Source organism: Lipophrys pholis (assembly GCF_963383615.2).
Source record: "Lipophrys pholis genome assembly, chromosome: 3".
Classification (NCBI taxonomy): Eukaryota; Metazoa; Chordata; class Actinopteri; order Blenniiformes; family Blenniidae; genus Lipophrys; species Lipophrys pholis.
Window position 1 is genome coordinate 19,231,730 of NC_137627.1, and position 24,169 is coordinate 19,255,898.

General features: G+C 42.9%; 3 protein-coding genes across 5 annotated transcripts; 1 reads left to right on the plus strand and 2 right to left on the minus strand.

Annotated features, from left to right (window-relative positions):
* Nucleotides 1-394: 394 nt before the first annotated feature.
* On the minus strand, nt 395-12,273 carry LOC308106957 (uncharacterized protein). Of its 3 annotated transcripts, XM_080459004.1 has the most exons (8): nt 12,126-12,273; nt 9,837-9,907; nt 8,180-8,258; nt 7,790-8,063; nt 7,050-7,244; nt 3,191-3,513; nt 915-2,110; nt 395-565 (listed from the first exon to the last, which is right to left on the minus strand). In XM_080459004.1, the coding sequence occupies exons 6-7, from the start codon at nt 3,491-3,493 to the stop codon at nt 941-943; spliced, it is 1,473 nt and encodes a 490-aa protein (XP_080315130.1). In that variant the 5' UTR covers nt 3,494-3,513; nt 7,050-7,244; nt 7,790-8,063; nt 8,180-8,258; nt 9,837-9,907; nt 12,126-12,273; the 3' UTR covers nt 395-565; nt 915-940. The 3 variants fall into 3 exon arrangements, with proteins under 3 accessions (XP_080315130.1, XP_080315132.1, XP_080315131.1); XM_080459005.1 differs by lacking the exon at nt 9,837-9,907 and having other exon boundaries at nt 399-565; XM_080459006.1 differs by lacking the exons at nt 8,180-8,258; nt 9,837-9,907 and having other exon boundaries at nt 12,126-12,271.
* Nucleotides 9,292-10,503, plus strand: LOC308107424 (leucine-rich repeat-containing protein 51-like; the record flags this gene model as incomplete). Its single annotated transcript, XM_080459745.1, is given in 6 exon segments — nt 9,292-9,343; nt 9,731-9,772; nt 9,775-9,935; nt 10,128-10,136; nt 10,140-10,276; nt 10,371-10,503. Coding segments are annotated over 6 exon segments (534 nt in total).
* Nucleotides 11,079-23,827, minus strand: LOC308107425 (uncharacterized protein; the record flags this gene model as incomplete). The annotated part of the gene is made up of 4 exons (XM_080459746.1): nt 11,079-11,102; nt 13,255-13,374; nt 22,941-23,135; nt 23,681-23,827. 4 exons carry the CDS (start codon nt 23,825-23,827, stop codon nt 11,079-11,081), a joined length of 486 nt encoding a protein of 161 aa, XP_080315872.1.
* Between the last annotated feature and the right edge of the window lie 342 nt (nt 23,828-24,169).

The window sequence follows — 24,169 nt, forward strand, 5'->3', positions numbered from 1 at the left end:
AGATCCGTAAATAGTTGGGTTTGTTTATTTGTTGGTGTGCATGTTTGCTTACATCTCTGTGCCTCGCTTTCTGGTTGTCTGTGTTGCAAATGTTATGGCTGCATCCTCATTATCTTTATATATTGCGGACTTCCTGTTGGATTTAGGTCCGGGGTATCAGTGCGTGATTTGTAGGTCTTGATGAGATGAACAATTGAGTTTTGGTTTGAGCTCTCTACAACATTCTTACCGACCTTTGGTCCTGGCCTTTCGTGCTCGGTCCCTAATTATGATTGCTCAGGCCCCGACTTGTCCAGTTGCCACAGATGACATTTTTAATGACCACAAGTAGTAATGTAACTCTTTTTTGTTGTTGTTTATGTTGGAGGTTTTTTATTCTTTTTTTTTGGGGGGGGGGGGGGGGGGGGGGGGGGCGACCTCTCTGGACTCCGAGGTCTGCTCTGACCCATCCCCTGCAGGATATCCATGTTCTGTGGCGCCATGTTATGGCGGGCGCAGCTTGTTCTTGTGAGACTCTCCCTGCAGTCTGCTCTTTCCCACTCCACGAAGGTGTCTGAGAAGGGGCCTGGAACACACAACCACACGGTGAGAAATTGACTTTTTAAAGGTCAAATATTGAACAGCTCCTCAACAATTTCACACAGGGTGACAGAGGTCCAACAACATTACAGGTATTCAAAGTGTGTTTCCCCAAATCCAGCTTCGGTCCTGAATTTGAGCCTAAAAGTCTCTCTAGATTCAACTATTGTGTTTCTGGGTATGTTAGTTTGTTTGGTCGTATGTCTTGTTACAGTTACTACCAAGTATTTCTAGCTAGGAAATCTGCCTGTATGCAGGCTTCCTGAGACACTTTGGTTGTGCCGATGTCATTCTGGATAATAAATCTTAAAGAGGATTTCGACTGTGGGCTTCACCTGTCTGCTCTTCATATCATGAGATATCAAGATTCCCAGCAGTCCCAGTTGCTCAGGCAGCTGGGATTCTTCTTCTTTTGCTTTCTCTTACTCCTCCGGCCGGGCTTTGGCTCTTCCAGCTGCTGACTCTGTACCAGGACCTCCGGTTTCTGGAAATCCTCTGGCTTCTCCAGCAACTGGAAGAGCTTGAGAATATTGTTCTTTGTCCTCCGGCTCCCCCGGCTGAGCTTTGGCTCCTCAAGCTCCTCATGCTTCTGAGGGTCTTCCAGCCAATAAGTCCTCTCTCGGTGCTGAGGCCTCTCTGGCCTCTGAGGCTCTTCTGGCCTCTCCAGTTCTTGTGGAACAGGGGCCAGAGGTGACACAAGAACCAAAGAGGCCAGAGGTTCCACAAGAACTGGCCTCTCTGGCTCCTGAGGAACCTGAGGCACCTCAAGCTGCTGAGACACCTCCACCTCCTGAAGGTCCTCCAGCTCCTCAAGCCCCTCCAAATCTTGAAGGTCGTCCAGCTGCTGAAGCTGCTCCATCTCCTGGAGCACCTCCACCAGCTGGATCTCCTCCGGCATCTGGAGCTCCTCCAAGCGCTGAGGGCACTCCAGATCCTGAAGGTCGTCCAGCTGCTGAAGCTGCTCCATCTCCTGGAGCACCTCCCCCAGCTGGATCTCCTCCGGAATCTGGAGCTCCTCCAAGCGCTGAGGGCACTCCAGAGCCTGAAGGTCGTCCAGCTGCTGAAGCTGCTCCATCTCCTGGAGCACCTCCCCCAGCTGGATCTCCTCCGGCATCTGGAGCTCCTCCAAGCGCTGAGGGCACTCCAGAGCCTGAAGGTCGTCCAGCTGCTGAAGCTGCTCCATCTCCTGGAGCACCTCCCCCAGCTGGATCTCCTCCGGCATCTGGAGCTCCTCCAAGCGCTGAGGGCACTCCAGAGCCTGAAGGTCGTCCAGCTGCTGAAGCTGCTCCATCTCCTGGAGCACCTCCCCCAGCTGGATCTCCTCCGGTATCTGGAGCTCCTCCAAGCGCTGAGGGCACTCCAGAGTCTGAAGGTCGTCCAGCTGCTGAAGCTGCTCCATCTCCTGGAGCACCTCCCCCAGCTGGATCTCCTCCGGTATCTGGAGCTCCTCAAAGCGCTGAGGGCACTCCAGATCCTGACACTCCTCATCCTGAGGCTGCAGCTGCAGCTCTGGGCTCAAGCTCAGCTGTTCCTGCCATTTGAGGTAGAAAATGTGAGGATAATGAGGATGAGGCCATTAAAACAAGCAACACAGAAACAACTGAAAATGAGGCACCGAGATGTAGGCAAGCAAGCACACAAACAAATAAACAAGTCCAAAATGCAGGATAAAGCAGAAACAAGGAGTCCAAAGAGGTGTGGTCAGATAGAGAGAACAGCAATGGAGGAGAAGACAGGAGGAAACAGGCAGAGGATGGAGGATCAATGTGGAAGAAAATGAAAGAAAAGAAATAGAAAAGCTCAAGACAATGCCAAGAACGGTCAGAGAAAATGTTGTAAATGTTGAAGCTTGAAGTATCAGAACATTAATAGTACTGGTCTAGATTCTGCTGAGACCTAGGAATCCATCTATCTGTATTTTTTCACTTCCGATCTGATCCCAATACCTGAATTTGGATATCTGCCGATACTGATACTCTGTTTGCTTTAATAATATTATTATCATTACTGTTGATTTTATATGAGGCTTTAATAAACTCCTCTCTACAGGCAAGTATGAAATGTACGAATGTATGCATGTATTCTCCCAAAAGGCAACTTGAGGTTAGTATAAGATCAGAAAAGGAAGCATTACAAACTTTTTTTGTTCAATTTGGACAATGTGGGTGTCTGCGTGATGTCATCATCTAATAATAAACTTGTTATATCTTTAAAACCTCACAATTACTCAATTAATCCCAGGGGAAACGCTTTAGCAAGGCGCCACAAGCAATTGGGACTATTTTCAGGGAGTTTTGATTGGAGTAGGACACAGCCTGCCAGCTGGCTGCAAACTGTGGAACGGATTTCCTGACTCATTACTCCACGTCTCATTGAGACCCGCCTCCCTTCGGGAAATCCAGTCCACAGTTTGCAGCCAGCGAGCAGCGCAGCCAACCCATCAGTACCGCTTGTAGAGTCATTTCAGCAACAGGAAAGCACAGACGTGGCTTCATGTATTGGGAAATATCGACAGGTTGGATCGGCACCGGACCTAATATAGCAGTTTTGAAGTGTTCCAGGTAATTAATTAAATCTAACAGTTCAAATTCAAAGAATTGAAGGCACTGACCTCTGGGATGTCGTAAAATGGAGCCTGGTGCATGGGGGGCACATGACCCTGTGGGTCGTGAAACACGGGACCCTGTTGGATGTAGTACACGGGAACCTGTGTGGTGTAGTACACGGGACCCTGTGGGATGTAGTACACGGGAACCTGTGTGGTGTAGTACACGGGAACCTGTGTGGTGTAGTACACGGGACCCTGTGGGATGTAGTACACGGGACCCTGTGTGGTGTAGTACACGGGACCCTGTGGGCCGTAAAACACGGGACCCTGTGGGACGATGAACGCAGGATTCATTGGCGCCGTCATCGTCGTCGTTTGTGGATTCACTGGGCAGAAATTAAACAAAAAGAAATGTCAAGATCACAAAGAAGTTTAGGATTTCCTTAAGAAAATACAAAGCCGGTGCTGAAGAAAGCTAAAGTGTAATGCTAAAGAAGTTGAAGTAGTTGTGCTTCTGCGTCAAACAGCGCCTCCTCGTGTCTGAAGTTCAAAACCCACACAGACTGAATATGATTCCCAAAGACCTAAACTGATATACGTTCTCAATATTAACTCCATCAGCGGCTTCACCTTCACTTCTTTTAGCAACAAAACAATCAATATACTCACTTCTCCCGTCAAAACGCTCGTGAAAAAAGTTCAGTGGCAGATCAAAAAAAGGCTCAGTTCTCATTGAAAAGGTTCCTGGACTGGTATCTCCGAGGTAAACACCTGAGTGAAGAGCCAGCTGGGACAGTGAACTCTGTTTGGTGATTCTTCAAAGCTCAGTATGACACCACAAAGCACTTTTACCAACTTGAAAGCTCAGTGTGATAGGACAAAGGGCCTTTACCAACTTCAAGACTCGGTGTGACATCACACGGGGTCAAAAGGAGTTAAGCCCCACCCCTTGGGCCTGCTGCCATGACTACCATCAACTGTAGCAACTAATTTGTAGACCTGTTTATAAAATAAATGACAATCCAATGATGGATAAATAAAAATAAACCCCTTCAGTCTGAATTCTCACTGTCACTTGTAATTGTATTTTTGCCTTCAACCAATTCAACGATCACTTCCAGTTTTATAAATTCTGCCATTTTGTTCGCAATAAATGACTTTACATCTGATTTAATCTTGTTTGCTAAATAGGAGGCTGTGGAAAATAAGTATTGGTGTTTTTTTTGATCTTTGAACATTTGATATCTAAGCAAATGGTTTTTCAATATGTATATACGGTATATTTCTAGATATTGTTGCATAATTACAATGTTTGCACTCCTCCCGCCAGCTCCTCGTTAGTATAGTGGAGAGTATCCCCGCCTGTCACGCGAGAGACTGGGGTTCCATTCCCTGACGGGGAGAGGCAGACTTTTAAATAAACTAGTTTCCTGAATAAGCGTCAACAACACATACGACCAAACAAACTAACATACCCAGACACACAATAGTTGAATCTAGACAGACTTTTAGTCTCAAATTCAGGACCGACGCTGGTTAAACCCACAAATGTTACGTCCTCTCGTCAGAGAACGGGGTGCCTTCGCAAACAACAGACCCGCTCTACACATCCAACATAGAAAAAAAAAATACATTTCTACAAGAGCGGTGGAAACGTTTCACTACATCACTTCAAAAAAAGAATCCCTAATTCATTTCAAGGAACAATTTTTCTACTCAATCACTTTTCCAAATGTGAATTGAGTGTCACACTTTGGGTTTACATCCAAAAAGGCTTTACTGGGAGATAAAGATGCTGGAGCCGCGAGCACATACTGCAGGCTCTCATTTGCACTGACCTTCAGTAAAGTTGCCAAGATATTCACAGATTCACACTTCTGGCATCAGTAACTCTGTAACAAAATGTCAACACACAAACGAAGGCTCTTTCTCATCGCCATGAGGAACAAAATGTGTCCCGAGCTAATTTTTCTCAAAAGTAGCCATTGTTTCTTTGGAGCAGCAGAGATAAGATTGGTCTCTGAGCAGCCGGCTGTGTAACCTGTGTACCAGGGAAAGTCTGCAGATTGCAAACTGCTGCAGCAGCGGAGACAGACACTTCAATATTAATCTAATAAAAAATACACAGTAATGTCACTGGTGCTCACTGCAGTGTCACTGAGGTCACTGCAGCCTTCACTTGTCCCCTGCTGATGATACTACAACACTTGGTTTGACGCAGGAGCTCTGGCGTCTTCTGAGAAGCAGTATGCACGTGTCTAATGCCAAGATCAAGGTAATGTTGGGTTTCCATGTGTATTTTGACTAAAAGCTCACCAATTACACCTGATAGATGTCGAATAATGCTGCAGTAGCGATAAAATTATTCCTGCCAATAGAGCCCGTTCTTACAGTAAATGCTCTGAAAGATGAATCGATGTGTTCTTTGATAGTATACTACCTGATATACCCGTTGTTTTTTCCTAAACTCAGACTGTCATTTCAAGTAAACCAGCCCCAAAACACCTTCATTTTCTAAAAGGGACTAATGAAGCTTCTGCTTGTATTTGTTCACAAAGTTGGTAATAAAAGAGTCATATTAATAAGTGCTCTCTGTTCCCTAGCTGTTTAAAAGAACTTTATTGTTTCATTACCGGGGATCCCTCTCAGTCCAGAAAATGCAAGATTGTTGTAAAATGGTTTATAAACGCACCGTATTTAAATGAAGTTAACATTGGCTGAAAATAAATCATAATGAAGAGCCCCACCTAAAATGTTTATCACCAGCCGCCACTGCTTTCATGGTGTTCGACTAAACGGGGCCTAAATTAGTTTTGGTCTTAAGAATTATAACAGAAAGAGCACCAGCGTGTATTGTTTCACGAAAGCAAATGTGCCCAGATCCTGATAAGGAACAAGTCCCCCGGACGGGATGTTCTGTAATCAAGGCCCCCCGGAGAGGAGCAAGGTAAAACGTCCATCTAAAATGTTTTTCTCACCCAATTTTAAAAAAAAAAAGAAAAAAGAAAAAGTTTGACATTTCAGATACATTTCAAGATATCCATGTTTTCACCCTGATGAGTTTCACATACAAACACCAATGAAATCTACTAAGAATGGACGTCCCATCCATTTTTAAAGGTCTTATCCCTGAGAGACGTACAAGTCTTGGCCCACTGAAGGACGACTCCTCTCTTGTGTGACATTGTCTTTTTTTCGGGTGGAGGAACGCCAGGCTGAGGAGGGGCTATTTCTCACGTTAGACTCCAATACAAGGAAACAAATTTACTCCATGGGGGGGGGGGTCGAGGGAAAAGGTGCAACGACTTGAGAAAAGCAAAGCATCTTTGGGTGGAGACACGAAGCAGAGCTGGTTTCTTTGGTTTCTCTCATGCTGCAGGTGAATCCTCTGAAGCTTCCGGTTTGAGGTCAACATGTAGCACCTTCATGTTTGTCTCACTGGGCCTCTTCTGGTCGTTGAGATTCATACAAGATATAAATAAAGTTGGGGGGGGGGGGGGGGGGGGGGGTTCTTGCCTTTTTCCTAGATGTAATTTGACAAATACAAAACTACAAATCGAAAATTAATTACTATCCTTTTTAATACTAAATAGTTTTTTATGAGGCCTCTACGGCTGTACTACATCTGTGGATACAGCAGCTTAATCATCAGGAATGGCAGAGATCATGATTCGACTCTTATCATCGTCAGGAACTAAATCATCTATCTTAACTATAAGGTAGATGATTTGCAAGTACAGTACAAACGCAAGTACAGTACAAATAGCTGAAAATGTACTCAAGTACAATAATAAAACAGAAACAGTTTGTTTCTTCTAACCATAATATTACGACTCAGCTTTGTTAGTGTAGCAGTGTAAAAAAAAAACTACTAAAACAGGAGAATGACAATAAAGATGTTGACAAATAGGAGGCGTTTTACCTGAAACTGTCTCCGTCCATCCGACGCTGCAGCAGGCAGCTCGGTACACATCCCAGACAGCACGGCCACCTCGCTGGGAATCAACCCGTACTGCTTCACTTCATCTTCAGAGAACACAGTAGTGTTTCCCTCCAGCATCTTTAGAGCCAGCTTCCCCATCTGCAGGAGCAGATTCTTGTCCTCGGCTGACCAGTCCTGAGAGGAAACACAGCAGCAAATAAAAACAGTGGCGTCACCATGTGGACGGACGTCAATGATTTGTCTTTACTTGACCAGGACAAGTCTACTTCACACGGAGCTGTCTTCTTTAATACCGACGTGTCGACGAGTGCAAAGTGGGGGAGAAACACAAACACGCCCAGAGTGTCTTAAAAATAATAAGCTATGAAATATTCACTTGGCTAAGACTGAGCAGTTGACATTTTTAGGGTTAAGAGGTTGAGGTTGTTTGGACATGTGGACAAAGGGCGCGAGAGATGCAGCTGCAAGGCGAAGACATGTGAAGCTGGCATGATCATGTTATTGTACTTGATTGTATCCTGACTGTTTTTACTGTATTTATGAGCTGCTTTAATGTAAAGTGATTTTGAGAGCACTGAAATGTGCATCAAAATATCCTTAAGGTTTAATTCAGTGTGCTCTTATATTTCATATTGAATAAGAAAATAGAAACACTCTATGCAGATGTTAATTCCACATAAAGAAAGCAAGAACTCTCCTCGTAACTCGGGTTTACATACCAACTGGTTCTGGCTCTGTCCATAATAGAACTGCAGCCTCCGGTTCATCTGGACGATCATGAGGTTGATATGAAAAGGTGTTAGTCTGGGACGATGTTCCCCAAAGTCCCGGAACTGGAAGGCCCGCTTGAACACGGTGAACACCATCCAGCAGACGAAGGGGTGCCGAGCAAGACTGACCAAGGCTGGCAGGCGCTTTAAGTACGTCACGATCTGCTGATTAAGCTCCGGACGTTCGGTCCGTTGAGAGAAGAAAGCCTCTTTCATCTCGTCACTGGAAACAAATCAACAACAAAAAATAAATGTTAGTTTACCACAAACACACCAAAAGTAATGAAGGTGCAAACACCTTCTTATACATGCACACTCGCTGTCGATCATCTCACATACCTAAATCCTTGGATTTCTGTGAAAGCGTCGATTAAGTTGGACGGTATTTGGTGTGATTGCCTTTTATCACAGGAGCATTCTTGTGAGAGAATCAAGAAAAAAGAAGAAAAAAATAAAGAGTCGGATTCCTCTAAACACTATTTTGATCGTCATTATTGTTCTTTTGACATTTGGAAATATTTAAATTCAGCTTGTACATACCTTTCCCACCGCTCAAAGAAAGAAAGAAAGAAAGAAAGAAAGAAAGAAAGAAAGAAAGAAAAAGAAAGAAAGAAAATGTATGAAGTTGATTATATCTTTTATTGAGACAAACCAATCAGGTTTTACGTATCAACGCCTCTCCAAACAGGCGACACTGATTGGTTTAAAAGGCGGAAGTTTCACAGACATCTAGAACGTTGTTACGTCATGACATTTCGTTATTACTTTTTTTTTCTGTCCACTTTTGTCTTTTTGATCTGTTTTTCGTTTTATATATTGATGGATGATTAACATTCAAGCAGAAGCCTATGAAGTCCAGTCTATTGTAATATCAATTTATACACATAAAACACGTACTTTTTTAAGCAGCAGCTCGTCCAACTACAAATCCCACAATGCACTTGTTCGTCTCCAAAGACACCATGTTGTTGTGGACGCCTCCAGCAGTTTAATTCTTGTGCCTGTCTTATTGGTATGGCGCAAATGTTACTATCCCAGGTGGCCGTTTCATTTTCTTATTATTTTTCGGCCTTTTCCCGAAGTTAATCAACATAAACTACCTACAATTTAGGTAAGTGTGTGAAATTTGTGATATTTTTGGTCCTTAAAGTCTGAAAATACTGAAATTGCTGCAGCGTAGTTTATTCATTGTTGCAAAGAGTTTGTCAAATTTTGCTTAATTAAAACCACTTCTACAGTTCTTAAGATTTAATGAAGGAAGATTAAAGAATATTCATTTGATGTTTTAAGTTTAAAATTAATTAATTAAATAAAAATATGTAGTTAAAATGCAATTAAAGTAGTTACATCCATTAATATTTATACTGCATTTGCCAATGGTGGGATGTTTCGTGTGTTAAAGTAATCATCCAAATGTCCCAGAGATGGATGACTCTGCTAAAGATGAGAGTATGCATGGTGCTCCAGTGGATTTATCCTTCAAAAACATCATCAGTTTGAAAGGTACTGCTCTCTGTACTTCTCAGAGTACTATTACCAGGGCTTCATATTGCAACACAATGCCGTATTCAATCCATGGCATCACTAGTGTCATTATTACTAGTGACTGTATATCACAATATACTGTACCTGAAATTAACATTGGTTTGTCTCAAGATTGTCAGACTATTTTTGGAGCTAAGCTCAGCATTTGATGCATGAAAATAATGTCTAATAATGTATCATAAACATGAGCTAAGAGACCAGGTAATGCATAAAAGGCATTAGTGAAATGCCAAATGGATACTTTTAAAACAGTGCCATATATAGAGCCTTATACAAACTCAAACTACATTTCCAGGGCTAAAATCCGCCTGATACTGACTTTTATCCATTTGATTGTGGTTTCAGACACACATGCACTGGAACCAAACAGCGGTCTGCGGCCATTAAAATAAACTCAGAGATGAAATATCTCAGTTGCGCCCTGCGTCTCAATAACAACGACATTACTGACCTTTGTGACTTGCCGACAACTATAAAGATCTTCCTGGCAGAACCATCGCACCTCGCCTGGCTGGATCTTTCCTTCAACAAAATCACACATATAGCTGAAGTATGTTTTCTCTGCTTGGTTGTTTGTTTTTGTGCACAGGTGCTCATCTTTCCTTTTTGACTGACGTACATGAACCAAACTTTGACTGTTGGACTGACTCAGAATCGCTCTTCATATGTTGTTTTACTTATACAGGAAAGTTTGTCAGATGTGTACCACATTGTATGTGTAATGTAAGCACATGTGTTTCAGGTTTTGTGCTAGCTGCAAGAACTTCATTTGCTATATCTTCATGGCAACAACGTTTGCATTTTGTCAGAGGTGGACATGCTGGGCACACTGCCACACTTACACTCCATCACTTTACATGGAAATGTGATTGAAACCAACAAGAGTTACCGGTAGACACATCAACTTCACACATGCTTTTGGCCACTCTCTCTCTCTCTCTCACCCACACATACCTAAACTACTATTCTGCCTCTGTGTGCCTAGGAGTCATGTGATTTCAGTTTTGCCTCAGCTCAAGTCGATGGACTTCAGTGCCGTGACACGAAATGAGCGAGCGCTGGCAAAGATCTGGCATCAGAGCAACAAGCACAGGAAGAGCAAAGAGAGTCTCCAGTGACCTCGTCTCATCTCAAACATGGATTTTTCTTGAAATGTCTTTGAAGTATTAAATAAGTTTTAAAAAAGCGTAAGCTTTTATTGGTACTACCATAAAATAATATTACAACAATGTTTCAGGGACTATTACATACTGGCGTACAAACAAAACAGAAAAGAACAAAGTGAAGAATGACAGTGAGAAATCTTTTCCTTTATGGGATTTTTGTGCAGAAGCTGCATCTTCTGTTTTCTCCAGGTCCTCTTGTTGCCTCCCACAGTACAAAACCATGCAAATCAGGTTAACCATTCACTCTAAAATTGCAGGTAAGTGTAAGTGCATATGGTGGTTTGTGCCTTTCCATGTCCTGTGATGGACTGGCAAACAGTCCAGGATATACACAGCCTTCACCCACAGTTAGCTGGTTTCGGCTCTTGGCTGCAGCGACTCAGAATTGGATAAAGCCGTCCGGACGATGAGTCGTCATCTGAAAGACTGAGCCGCCACATCTTAAAACATATATCCACTTGAGTTTCATCAAAACCACCTCAAATGTGAATCGAAACAAAATTTCCAACAAATAAGAATCCCAACTTTTAAAAGTCAGACTCGTCATTTGACTGTGGAAAACAAATCATTTAAGTACAGGATGTGCACGAGTTAGCCAAGATTGCAGGAGTTGCTCAAATGGAGCGTGTCAGTCTGAAGAAAATGAAGATTGTCGCACGATCGTAAAGCACCTAGACGATAGAGAAGGAGAACCTCGCCCCTCCAGATGATTTCTTGAAACACTGCGTTAATAGAGTGTGTGGTGATCAGGAGTTGTGTAATTCTGTGGCGCAGCTTTGTCATTGTAAATTGTAAAAGTTTGAGAGCAAAAGCAACACAAGAGTAGAAGGGATGGGGATGGTGTGATCAGTAACACAGTTTTGGTAAGTCAAACCTAAAAAAAAGAAGTTTTATCAGAATATAATTAAATCAATTAATTACAATCTGCTACTGTGACACAACAATTCCCCCCCAGGGGCTCATGGGCTCAGACAGGTGGAGGCGGAGCTTCAGATTTTTAATTCATATGGTTTGAGGATGTTGCCAGCACTACTGGTACATTTCATCACAATGTGAAAGGCACAGTGGCTTGGAAATGTATTCGTACTCCTTGAATGTTTCCACGTTTAGTCACATTACAACCACAAATGCAATAGTACGGACGCAATACTCCCGAGTCAATGCTTTGTAGAGCCTTTCGCTGCAAGGCTTCTAGGGTATTTCTCTACATCGATCATATGGAATGATACTTAACAATGTGAACTACTGTGATATTTTATGTTTAGACTGCTTTACTTTTGAACCTCTGTTAAATATTGTACAGAAACTGTACATTTACTGAAACAGTAAGTTTGGATTTCTGTGTTCAGTGTGGAACATCATGTACAGTTTTTAGGAACACAACCTGTCAGTCACTCCAGGGCAGAAAATTAACTCCCAATCGTCAGACAATATAACGACAAGGATGTTATCCGAATGTCGTCTTTCCTAAATTGTGATTTAACTTCAGATTGATGACTTCCCTGCGCTCAGTGTCTATAAACGACAGCGAGCGGACGGATATTTCCGGCTGATAAAGGCAGTGTTTCTCGTACCTTCGTGGGCTGCGATGTCGTGCTGATTCCTTCATGCTTCAACAAAGTGTGGCTGGCTTTAATTCGTTTTTTCAGGACTTTTTTTCTCGTCTTTACTTTTTCTGGAGACTTTCACATTGCTATCCACAACACAGTCCATGGTGCGCGTATTTATTTTGTCCGGATGAAACAAACATTGACAAAGAAATGTTCCTTCCCGCTGAAGCAGCAGTGCTTGGTCCACTGAGCGTCACTTTTCTTCTTTCTTTTTTTAAATCATCTTTTTATTCAAGATAACGTATAGAAAATAGATTATTCAAAAAGACAATCTTTTTTGATTTTTCACAGAACATATACAAATACTGCACATCACTTTCAAGCACTGTAACATTATAATTTGACACACCCTCATTCAGTTTGCTTGTGCAAGCTTTCATTTTAAAAATCACATTTGTTGTGTAAAATAACAAAATCTGATTATTATTTTTTACAACCTGCTGGTAATGTTAAATGTAATGTATCAATATGTTTAACTTGTTTTAGTCAATAACATTCAAGAGAGGAGCAGAGAGAAGAATATATTTTATTTCATTTCTTTATTTAACTGTATTCTTCCCATTTTCTTCATAGCTAAAAGAAATTCTAAGTGAGGCATTTACTACCTATTATTATTATTATTATTATTATTATTATTATTATCATAATTTTGGAAACCTGACAGATCCGTAAATAGTTGGGTTTGTTTATTTGTTGGTGTGCATGTTTGCTTACATCTCTGTGCCTCGCTTTCTGGTTGTCTGTGTTGCAAATGTTATGGCTGCATCCTCATTATCTTTATATATTGCGGACTTCCTGTTGGATTTAGGTCCGGGGTATCAGTGCGTGATTTGTAGGTCTTGATGAGATGAACAATTGAGTTTTGGTTTGAGCTCTCTACAACATTCTTACCGACCTTTGGTCCTGGCCTTTCGTGCTCGGTCCCTAATTATGATTGCTCAGGCCCCGACTTGTCCAGTTGCCACAGATGACATTTTTAATGACCACAAGTAGTAATGTAACTCTTTTTTGTTGTTGTTTATGTTGGAGGTTTTTTATTCTTTTTTTGGGGGGGGGGGGGGCGACCTCTCTGGACTCCGAGGTCTGCTCTGACCCATCCCCTGCAGGATATCCATGTTCTGTGGCGCCATGTTATGGCGGGCGCAGCTTGTTCTTGTGAGACTCTCCCTGCAGTCTGCTCTTTCCCACTCCACGAAGGTGTCTGAGAAGGGGCCTGGAACACACAACCACACGGTGAGAAATTGACTTTTTAAAGGTCAAATATTGAACAGCTCCTCAACAATTTCACACAGGGTGACAGAGGTCCAACAACATTACAGGTATTCAAAGTGTGTTTCCCCAAATCCAGCTTCGGTCCTGAATTTGAGCCTAAAAGTCTCTCTAGATTCAACTATTGTGTGTCTGGGTATGTTAGTTTGTTTGGTCGTATGTCTTGTTACAGTTACTACCAAGTATTTCTAGCTAGGAAATCTGCCTGTATGCAGGCTTCCTGAGACACTTTGGTTGTGCCGATGTCATTCTGGATAATAAATCTTAAAGAGGATTTCGACTGTGGGCTTCACCTGTCTGCTCTTCATATCATGAGATATCAAGATTCCCAGCAGTCCCAGTTGCTCAGGCAGCTGGGATTCTTCTTCTTTTGCTTTCTCTTACTCCTCCGGCCGGGCTTTGGCTCTTCCAGCTGCTGACTCTGTACCAGGACCTCCGGTTTCTGGAAATCCTCTGGCTTCTCCAGCAACTGGAAGAGCTTGAGAATATTGTTCTTTGTCCTCCGGCTCCCCCGGCTGAGCTTTGGCTCCTCAAGCTCCTCATGCTTCTGAGGGTCTTCCAGCCAATAAGTCCTCTCTCGGTGCTGAGGCCTCTCTGGCCTCTGAGGCTCTTCTGGCCTCTCCAGTTCTTGTGGAACAGGGGCCAGAGGTGACACAAGAACCAAAGAGGCCAGAGGTTCCACAAGAACTGGCCTCTCTGGCTCCTGAGGAACCTGAGGCACCTCAAGCTGCTGAGACACCTCCACCTCCTGAAGGTCCTCCAGCTCCTCAAGCCCCTCCAAATCTTGAAGGTCGTCCAGCTGCTGAAGCTGCTCCATCTCCTGGAGCACCTCCACCAGCTGGATCTCCTCCGGCATCTGGAGCTCCTCCAAGCGCTGAGGGCACTCCAGATCCTGAAGGTCGTCCAGCTGCTGAAGCTGCTCCATCTCCTGGAGCACCTCCCCCAGCTGGATCTCCTCCGGAATCTGGAGCTCCTCCAAGCGCTGAGGGCACTCCAGAGCCTGAAGGTCGTCCAGCTGCTGAAGCTGCTCCATCTCCTGGAGCACCTCCCCCAGCTGGATCTCCTCCGGCATCTGGAGCTCCTCCAAGCGCTGAGGGCACTCCAGAGCCTGAAGGTCGTCCAGCTGCTGAAGCTGCTCCATCTCCTGGAGCACCTCCCCCAGCTGGATCTCCTCCGGCATCTGGAGCTCCTCCAAGCGCTGAGGGCACTCCAGAGCCTGAAGGTCGTCCAGCTGCTGAAGCTGCTCCATCTCCTGGAGCACCTCCCCCAGCTGGATCTCCTCCGGTATCTGGAGCTCCTCCAAGCGCTGAGGGCACTCCAGAGTCTGAAGGTCGTCCAGCTGCTGAAGCTGCTCCATCTCCTGGAGCACCTCCCCCAGCTGGATCTCCTCCGGTATCTGGAGCTCCTCAAAGCGCTGAGGGCACTCCAGATCCTGACACTCCTCATCCTGAGGCTGCAGCTGCAGCTCTGGGCTCAAGCTCAGCTGTTCCTGCCATTTGAGGTAGAAAATGTGAGGATAATGAGGATGAGGCCATTAAAACAAGCAACACAGAAACAACTGAAAATGAGGCACCGAGATGTAGGCAAGCAAGCACACAAACAAATAAACAAGTCCAAAATGCAGGATAAAGCAGAAACAAGGAGTCCAAAGAGGTGTGGTCAGATAGAGAGAACAGCAATGGAGGAGAAGACAGGAGGAAACAGGCAGAGGATGGAGGATCAATGTGGAAGAAAATGAAAGAAAAGAAATAGAAAAGCTCAAGACAATGCCAAGAACGGTCAGAGAAAATGTTGTAAATGTTGAAGCTTGAAGTATCAGAACATTAATAGTACTGGTCTAGATTCTGCTGAGACCTAGGAATCCATCTATCTGTATTTTTTCACTTCCGATCTGATCCCAATACCTGAATTTGGATATCTGCCGATACTGATACTCTGTTTGCTTTAATAATATTATTATCATTACTGTTGATTTTATATGAGGCTTTAATAAACTCCTCTCTACAGGCAAGTATGAAATGTACGAATGTATGCATGTATTCTCCCAAAAGGCAACTTGAGGTTAGTATAAGATCAGAAAAGGAAGCATTACAAACTTTTTTTGTTCAATTTGGACAATGTGGGTGTCTGCGTGATGTCATCATCTAATAATAAACTTGTTATATCTTTAAAACCTCACAATTACTCAATTAATCCCAGGGGAAACGCTTTAGCAAGGCGCCACAAGCAATTGGGACTATTTTCAGGGAGTTTTGATTGGAGTAGGACACAGCCTGCCAGCTGGCTGCAAACTGTGGAACGGATTTCCTGACTCATTACTCCACGTCTCATTGAGACCCGCCTCCCTTCGGGAAATCCAGTCCACAGTTTGCAGCCAGCGAGCAGCGCAGCCAACCCATCAGTACCGCTTGTAGAGTCATTTCAGCAACAGGAAAGCACAGACGTGGCTTCATGTATTGGGAAATATCGACAGGTTGGATCGGCACCGGACCTAATATAGCAGTTTTGAAGTGTTCCAGGTAATTAATTAAATCTAACAGTTCAAATTCAAAGAATTGAAGGCACTGACCTCTGGGATGTCGTAAAATGGAGCCTGGTGCATGGGGGGCACATGACCCTGTGGGTCGTGAAACACGGGACCCTGTTGGATGTAGTACACGGGAACCTGTGTGGTGTAGTACACGGGACCCTGTGGGATGTAGTACACGGGACCCTGTGTGGTGTAGTACACGGGACCCTGTGGGATGTAGTACACGGGACCCTGTGTGGTGTAGTACACGGGACCCTGTGGGCCGTAAAACACGGGACCCTGTGGGACGATGAACGCAGGATTCATTGGCGCCGTCATCGTCGTCGTTTGTGGATTCACTGGGCAGAAATTAAACAAAAAGAAATGTCAAGATCACAAAGAAGTTTAGGATTTCCTTAAGAAAATACAAAGCCGGTGCTGAAGAAAGCTAAAGTGTAATGCTAAAGAAGTTGAAGTAGTTGTGCTTCTGCGTCAAACAGCGCCTCCTCGTGTCTGAAGTTCAAAACCCACACAGACTGAATATGATTCCCAAAGACCTAAACTGATATACGTTCTCAATATTAACTCCATCAGCGGCTTCACCTTCACTTCTTTTAGCAACAAAACAATCAATATACTCACTTCTCCCGTCAAAACGCTCGTGAAAAAAGTTCAGTGGCAGATCAAAAAAAGGCTCAGTTCTCATTGAAAAGGTTCCTGGACTGGTATCTCCGAGGTAAACACCTGAGTGAAGAGCCAGCTGGGACAGTGAACTCTGTTTGGTGATTCTTCAAAGCTCAGTATGACACCACAAAGCACTTTTACCAACTTGAAAGCTCAGTGTGATAGGACAAAGGGCCTTTACCAACTTCAAGACTCGGTGTGACATCACACGGGGTCAAAATGAGTTAAGCCCCACCCCTTGGGCCTGCTGCCATGACTACCATCAACTGTAGCAACTGATTTGTAGACCTGTTTATAAAATAAATGACAATCCAATGATGGATAAATAAAAATAAACCCCTTCAGTCTGAATTCTCACTGTCACTTGTAATTGTATTTTTGCCTTCAACCAATTCAACGATCACTTCCAGTTTTATAAATTCTGCCATTTTGTTCGCAATAAATGACTTTACATCTGATTTAATCTTGTTTGCTAAATAGGAGGCTGTGGAAAATAAGTATTGGTGTTTTTTTTTGATCTTTGAACATTTGATATCTAAGCAAATGGTTTTTCAATATGTATATACGGTATATTTCTAGATATTGTTGCATAATTACAATGTTTGCACTCCTCCCGCCAGCTCCTCGTTAGTATAGTGGAGAGTATCCCCGCCTGTCACGCGAGAGACTGGGGTTCCATTCCCTGACGGGGAGAGGCAGACTTTTAAATAAACTAGTTTCCTGAATAAGCGTCAACAACACATACGACCAAACAAACTAACATACCCAGACACACAATAGTTGAATCTAGAGAGACTTTTAGTCTCAAATTCAGGACCGACGCTGGTTAAACCCACAAATGTTACGTCCTCTCGTCAGAGAACGGGGTGCCTTCGCAAACAACAGACCCGCTCTACACATCCAACATAGAAAAAAAAAATACATTTCTACAAGAGCGGTGGAAACGTTTCACTACATCACTTCAAAAAAAGAATCCCTAATTCATTTCAAGGAACAATTTTTCTACTCAATCACTTTTCCAAATGTGAATTGAGTGTCACACTTTGGGTTTACATCCAAAAAGGCTTTACTGGGAGATAAAGATGCTGGAGCAGCGAGCACATACTGCAGGCTCTCATTTGCACTGACCTTCAGTAAAGTTGCCAAGATATTCACAGATTCACACTTCTGGCATCAGTAACTCTGTAACAAAATGTCAACACACAAACGAAGGCTCTTTCTCATCGCCATGAGGAACAAAATGTGTCCCGAGCTAATTTTTCTCAAAAGTAGCCATTGTTTCTTTGGAGCAGCAGAGATAAGATTGGTCTCTGAGCAGCCGGCTGTGTAACCTGTGTACCAGGGAAAGTCTGCAGATTGCAAACTGCTGCAGCAGCGGAGACAGACACTTCAATATTAATCTAATAAAAAATACACAGTAATGTCACTGGTGCTCACTGCAGTGTCACTGAGGTCACTGCAGCCTTCACTTGTCCCCTGCTGATGATACTACAACACTTGGTTTGACGCAGGAGCTCTGGCGTCTTCTGAGAAGCAGTATGCACGTGTCTAATGCCAAGATCAAGGTAATGTTGGGTTTCCATGTGTATTTTGACTAAAAGCTCACCAATTACACCTGATAGATGTCGAATAATGCTGCAGTAGCGATAAAATTATTCCTGCCAATAGAGCCCGTTCTTACAGTAAATGCTCTGAAAGATGAATCGATGTGTTCTTTGATAGTATACTACCTGATATACCCGTTGTTTTTTCCTAAACTCAGACTGTCATTTCAAGTAAACCAGCCCCAAAACACCTTCATTTTCTAAAAGGGACTAATGAAGCTTCTGCTTGTATTTGTTCACAAGGTTGGTAATAAAAGAGTCATATTAATAAGTGCTCTCTGTTCCCTAGCTGTTTAAAAGAACTTTATTGTTTCATTACCGGGGATCCCTCTCAGTCCAGAAAATGCAAGATTGTTGTAAAATGGTTTATAAACGCACCGTATTTAAATGAAGTTAACATTGGCTGAAAATAAATCATAATGAAGAGCCCCACCTAAAATGTTTATCACCAGCCGCCACTGCTTTCAAGGTGTTCGAGTAAACGGGGCCTAAATTAGTTTTGGTCTTAAGAATTATAACAGAAAGAGCACCAGCGTGTATTGTTTCACGAAAGCAAATGTGCCCAGATCCTGATAAGGAACAAGTCCCCCGGACGGGATGTTCTGTAATCAAGGCCCCCCGGAGAGGAGCAAGGTAAAACGTCCATCTAAAATGTTTTTCTCACCCAATTTTAAAAAAAAAAAGAAAAAAGAAAAAGTTTGACATTTCAGATACATTTCAAGATATCCATGTTTTCACCCTGATGAGTTTCACATACAAACACCAATGAAATCTACTGAGAATGGACGTCCCATCCATTTTTAAAGGCTCCTGAAACACAAACATCAGTTTACTTTCCACCTTCAAACATAAACTGAACTAAAAAGACATTTAAGTGTATTTTTAACAAAAAACAGTGAACGTGTTGACTTATTCCTTGAAGAGTAGAAGATAATCCACTATTTTGAATGTGAAGAAAAACATGTCGCTGATAGGTGGTGTTGAGGGGGTTTGGTTTCGACTTTTGGTTGGTAGAGGTGGTTGGGTGTCAGTCTTGAATCCAATAAGGATTAACTGAGCAATGGTTGTTTTGGTTCACGCTCATTTAAAGCATATTGCACTTGGCAGGCCACTGTTTTATGAACGTGTTTTAATAATCAGTCTTATCCCTGAGAGACGTACAAGTCTTGGCCCACTGAAGGACGACTCCTCTCTTGTGTGACATTGTCTTTTTTTCGGGTGGAGGAACGCCAGGCTGAGGAGGGGCTATTTCTCACGTTAGACTCCAACACAAGGAAACAAATTTACTCCATGGGGGGGGGGGTCGAGGGAAAAGGTGCAACGACTTGAGAAAAGCAAAGCATCTTTGGGTGGAGACACGAGGAGCTGGTTTCTTTGGTTTCTCTCATGCTGCAGGTGAGTCCTCTGAAGCTCCCGGTTTGAGGTCAACATGTAGCACCTTCATGTTTGTCCCACTGGGCCTCTTCTGGTCGTTGAGATTCATACAAGATATAAATAAAGTTGGGGGGGGGGTTCTTGCCTTTTTCCTAGATGTAATTTGACACCCAACAGTTTGCTTACATATTTAAGAATGTGTATAAACATGAATGCTAATCCATCCACAGAGTGCTTGTTTTTAACAGATTGTAGAAATTTAAAAAATATATATATATATATGTTTTTCAATCAGCTGAAAGACTCCTTATTGAATTCAAAGGTAGTCCCCGAGGGTTGGGCTGCGTTACACAGTCTGTGAAGAGTCCTTGAAATGCCCTTTGGTCCACAGCAGAATACCCCGACACGCTTACTGAAACCACAGGAAGAAAAGAAACGGATGTGAGAAGATGAGTAGGTTTTAGAACAGTGATGAAACACTGAATGAATACCCTCCCCACTACTTACTGTTGGTTGGCCTTTCCTATTTCATCCAAAAGCAACTTCCATCTGGGTCGACCAACCAGCAGCCTTGATGTGAGCGGGCGATACCTCTCCTCAGATATGGTCTGAAAATGAAGTCAAGTGGTGAAAATAGTACCAATACTGCTGCAAGATCAGAGCAGGGGCTCGGATCTCCTTTTTCTATTCACAAGAGAATAAAATCCATCCCAACAGCAGATTCTCCATTTAATGGTATTTACATCTGTTCAAAGCTTCTGATCGCCTTCGTTCCACTTGTAATGGCTTAAGGTCCTTCGTATTTTATCTGAAGCTAAAAAATACTGTGGCCACAAATTGTATGGGTTGTCAGTGCTATTTCACTAAAGAATGGTACCAGAGGGAAATATGTAACATATAAGCACAAGGTCCATACTTCCCTGTCAGGAGATTAAAGCTCCTGTTATGTGTTCAGCTTAGCTGAGTCGACCTTTAACCCTCTTTTAGGGGTGGCTGATTTACAACAGACGTGATGATTCACGGCTACTCGTAAATTCAGGAAACTAGTTTATTTAAAAGTTTACCTCTCCCCGTCGGGGAATCGAACCCCGGTCTCCCGCGTGACAGGCGGGGATACTCTCCACTATACTAACGAGGAGCTGGTGGGTGGAGTGCAAACATTGTAATTATCCAACAATATCTAGAACTATACTGTATATACATATTGAAAAACCATTTGCATAGATATCAAATGTTCAAAGATCAAAAAAAACACCAATACTTTTTTTCCACAGCCTCCTATTTAGCAAACAAACTTTTCATCTTTCAAAAAAACAGGATTTTGAAAGAAACAGTTGAAACTTTTAACGGGCCGCCTCGGTTTGACGGAAAGGCCCAGAGTTGTAACGCCCACTGTGAATCTATTGAACACAGGAAACACAACTAATTCTATCAAGAGAGTTACTGATATCGTGTGAAGATTTTAATATTTGCTTCACCTGATAATCATAACATCTTAAATAAACAAAGGAAGAAAAATGCACATCTGTTCACAGAATGATCAGTTTAATTCAATCGCATGATTACATTAAGAATAATAAACAGTCTTTTTAGAGTCAGAGATAAATGGATATTTCCACATGCAAAAGAATTTTCACACTAAAACCCAATGCTGCTCAAAAAAAAGCAATGATATAACTTAATTTATAGAGAATCCTGGAAGTGGTTTAATTCCTGGTGTCACTCCTGGCAAGTCTGGACACAATAAATGTTTTATATTATAGGGAGAGATGAGATGCCAGCAGACACTATTAAAGGCTTGAGTCATGACTGTGGTCTGGCTGTAAAATACTGCCCCCTGTTGGACAATGTTCATAATGTATGACTGGCATTGCATCTATTAAAGGAATCATCATTAATAATGATTTCAAACGCAAAATGGCCAACAGTGTGTGTGTGTGTGTGTGTGCGTGCGTGCGTGCGTGCGTGCGTGTCAGGCTTACTCGCAGGCTGTCCGTCTGACTGACGTACAGTTTCAAATTGAAGTAGTCTGGTCTATTTTCTTGCCAAAGCTAAAAGAGAAACACAAAAAATAAACGTTGAGTGTTTATGACAGCTGACAAATGTCTGCTTTAAATGACTGAAGTATATGTTGTTGATAAGAAAGGTCCACTGTTGTTGCCCATGTTTCTTTGAACCTATTAGGAGTATACAGCATGTATAAAGAGCTACAAAGGATTTAACCAACATTTTATTATCTGCTGATATTGTGAAACAGTTGAGCCTTACTTGACTTGCAAAGTTAATTCTATGACACCATGTTGCCTGTCTGAGCAGTGAAGGAGGTCAAATGTATAATAAGATTTGAAGATAATAACATTTAGACTTCACTGACCTTGTGATGCAGAGCTATCAATAACTCTGAAAACCAGTAGAAGGACTGAAGCTCCCTGCAAACCCACACGAAATACAGCCTCTGCAACCTGAAACCCGTCCAGCCGTCACTTTGTGCACAGCAGAAGGGGTATGCAAAAAAAAAAAAAGGTGTAGGTAAATATACAAATTATATGTCATTTATAAGCAAGAGATTGTTTTTTGATAGAACTCACAGCAGAGCATGGAGCACACAGGCAAATGGCACCGAGCTGAACAGAGGCACTCGACTGTGTCCTCTCACCTGTCCAGGCCGAGCATTGAAGTTTTTCTTCAACATGCGCAACTCAATGACGCAGTCACTATGGTAACAGGGTCACTGCTCCGGATGTAGCGGTAGAAGCGCTCCACGCAGTAGAGACACAGTGGACCAGACACCCAAAGCCAAGTCTACATGCACGACAAAAAAGGCACAATGCAGCACAAAAGCACAACGTCAGCACAATCGACCAAGGCAGCTTGAAAAAGAGTCAAGCAGCATTTGCTCAGATTTGAAAACATGTACACTAAAAGTAATACAACTTTTAAGTTCTTAAATGTACTCAAATACAAAACTACAAATCGAAAATTAATTACTATCCTTTTTAATACTAAATAGTTTTTTATGAGGCCTCTACGGCTGTACTACATCTGTGGATACAGCAGCTTAATCATCAGGAATGGCAGAGATCATGATTCGACTCTTATCATCGTCAGGAACTAAATCATCTATCTTAACTATAAGGTAGATGATTTGCAAGTACAGTACAAACGCAAGTACAGTACAAATAGCTGAAAATGTACTCAAGTACAATAATAAAACAGAAACAGTTTGTTTCTTCTAACCATAATATTACGACTCAGCTTTGTTAGTGTAGCAGTGTAAAAAAAAAACTACTAAAACAGGAGAATGACAATAAAGATGTTGACAAATAGGAGGCGTTTTACCTGAAACTGTCTCCGTCCATCCGACGCTGCAGCAGGCAGCTCGGTACACATCCCAGACAGCACGGCCACCTCGCTGGGAATCAACCCGTACTGCTTCACTTCATCTTCAGAGAACACAGTAGTGTTTCCCTCCAGCATCTTTAGAGCCAGCTTCCCCATCTGCAGGAGCAGATTCTTGTCCTCGGCTGACCAGTCCTGAGAGGAAACACAGCAGCAAATAAAAACAGTGGCGTCACCATGTGGACGGACGTCAATGATTTGTCTTTACTTGACCAGGACAAGTCTACTTCACACGGAGCTGTCTTCTTTAATACCGACGTGTCGACGAGTGCAAAGTGGGGGAGAAACACAAACACGCCCAGAGTGTCTTAAAAATAATAAGCTATGAAATATTCACTTGGCTAAGACTGAGCAGTTGACATTTTTAGGGTTAAGAGGTTGAGGTTGTTTGGACATGTGGACAAAGGGCGCGAGAGATGCAGCTGCAAGGCGAAGACATGTGAAGCTGGCATGATCATGTTATTGTACTTGATTGTATCCTGACTGTTTTTACTGTATTTATGAGCTGCTTTAATGTAAAGTGATTTTGAGAGCACTGAAATGTGCATCAAAATATCCTTAAGGTTTAATTCAGTGTGCTCTTATATTTCATATTGAATAAGAAAATAGAAACACTCTATGCAGATGTTAATTCCACATAAAGAAAGCAAGAACTCTCCTCGTAACTCGGGTTTACATACCAACTGGTTCTGGCTCTGTCCATAATAGAACTGCAGCCTCCGGTTCATCTGGACGATCATGAGGTTGATATGAAAAGGTGTTAGTCTGGGACGATGTTCCCCAAAGTCCCGGAACTGGAAGGCCCGCTTGAACACGGTGAACACCATCCAGCAGACGAAGGGGTGCCGAGCAAGACTGACCAAGGCTGGCAGGCGCTTTAAGTACGTCACGATCTGCTGATTAAGCTCCGGACGTTCGGTCCGTTGAGAGAAGAAAGCCTCTTTCATCTCGTCACTGGAAACAAATCAACAACAAAAAATAAATGTTAGTTTACCACAAACACACCAAAAGTAATGAAGGTGCAAACACCTTCTTATACATGCACACTCGCTGTCGATCATCTCACATACCTAAATCCTTGGATTTCTGTGAAAGCGTCGATTAAGTTGGACGGTATTTGAGAGACCGCCGCCCGTCTGCCCAGGATCCAGACTTGGGCGCCACAAAGC

Coding starts and splice junctions, on each gene's coding strand:
- LOC308106957 (XM_080459004.1), bottom strand. CDS start 3,493: ATGACGGCGCCAATGAATCCTGCGTTCATCGTCCCACAGGGTCCCGTG. Junction 2,111..3,190: donor CATTTTACGACATCCCAGAG/GTCAGTGCCTTC, acceptor CTCAAATGGCAG/GAACAGCTGAGCTTGAGCCC.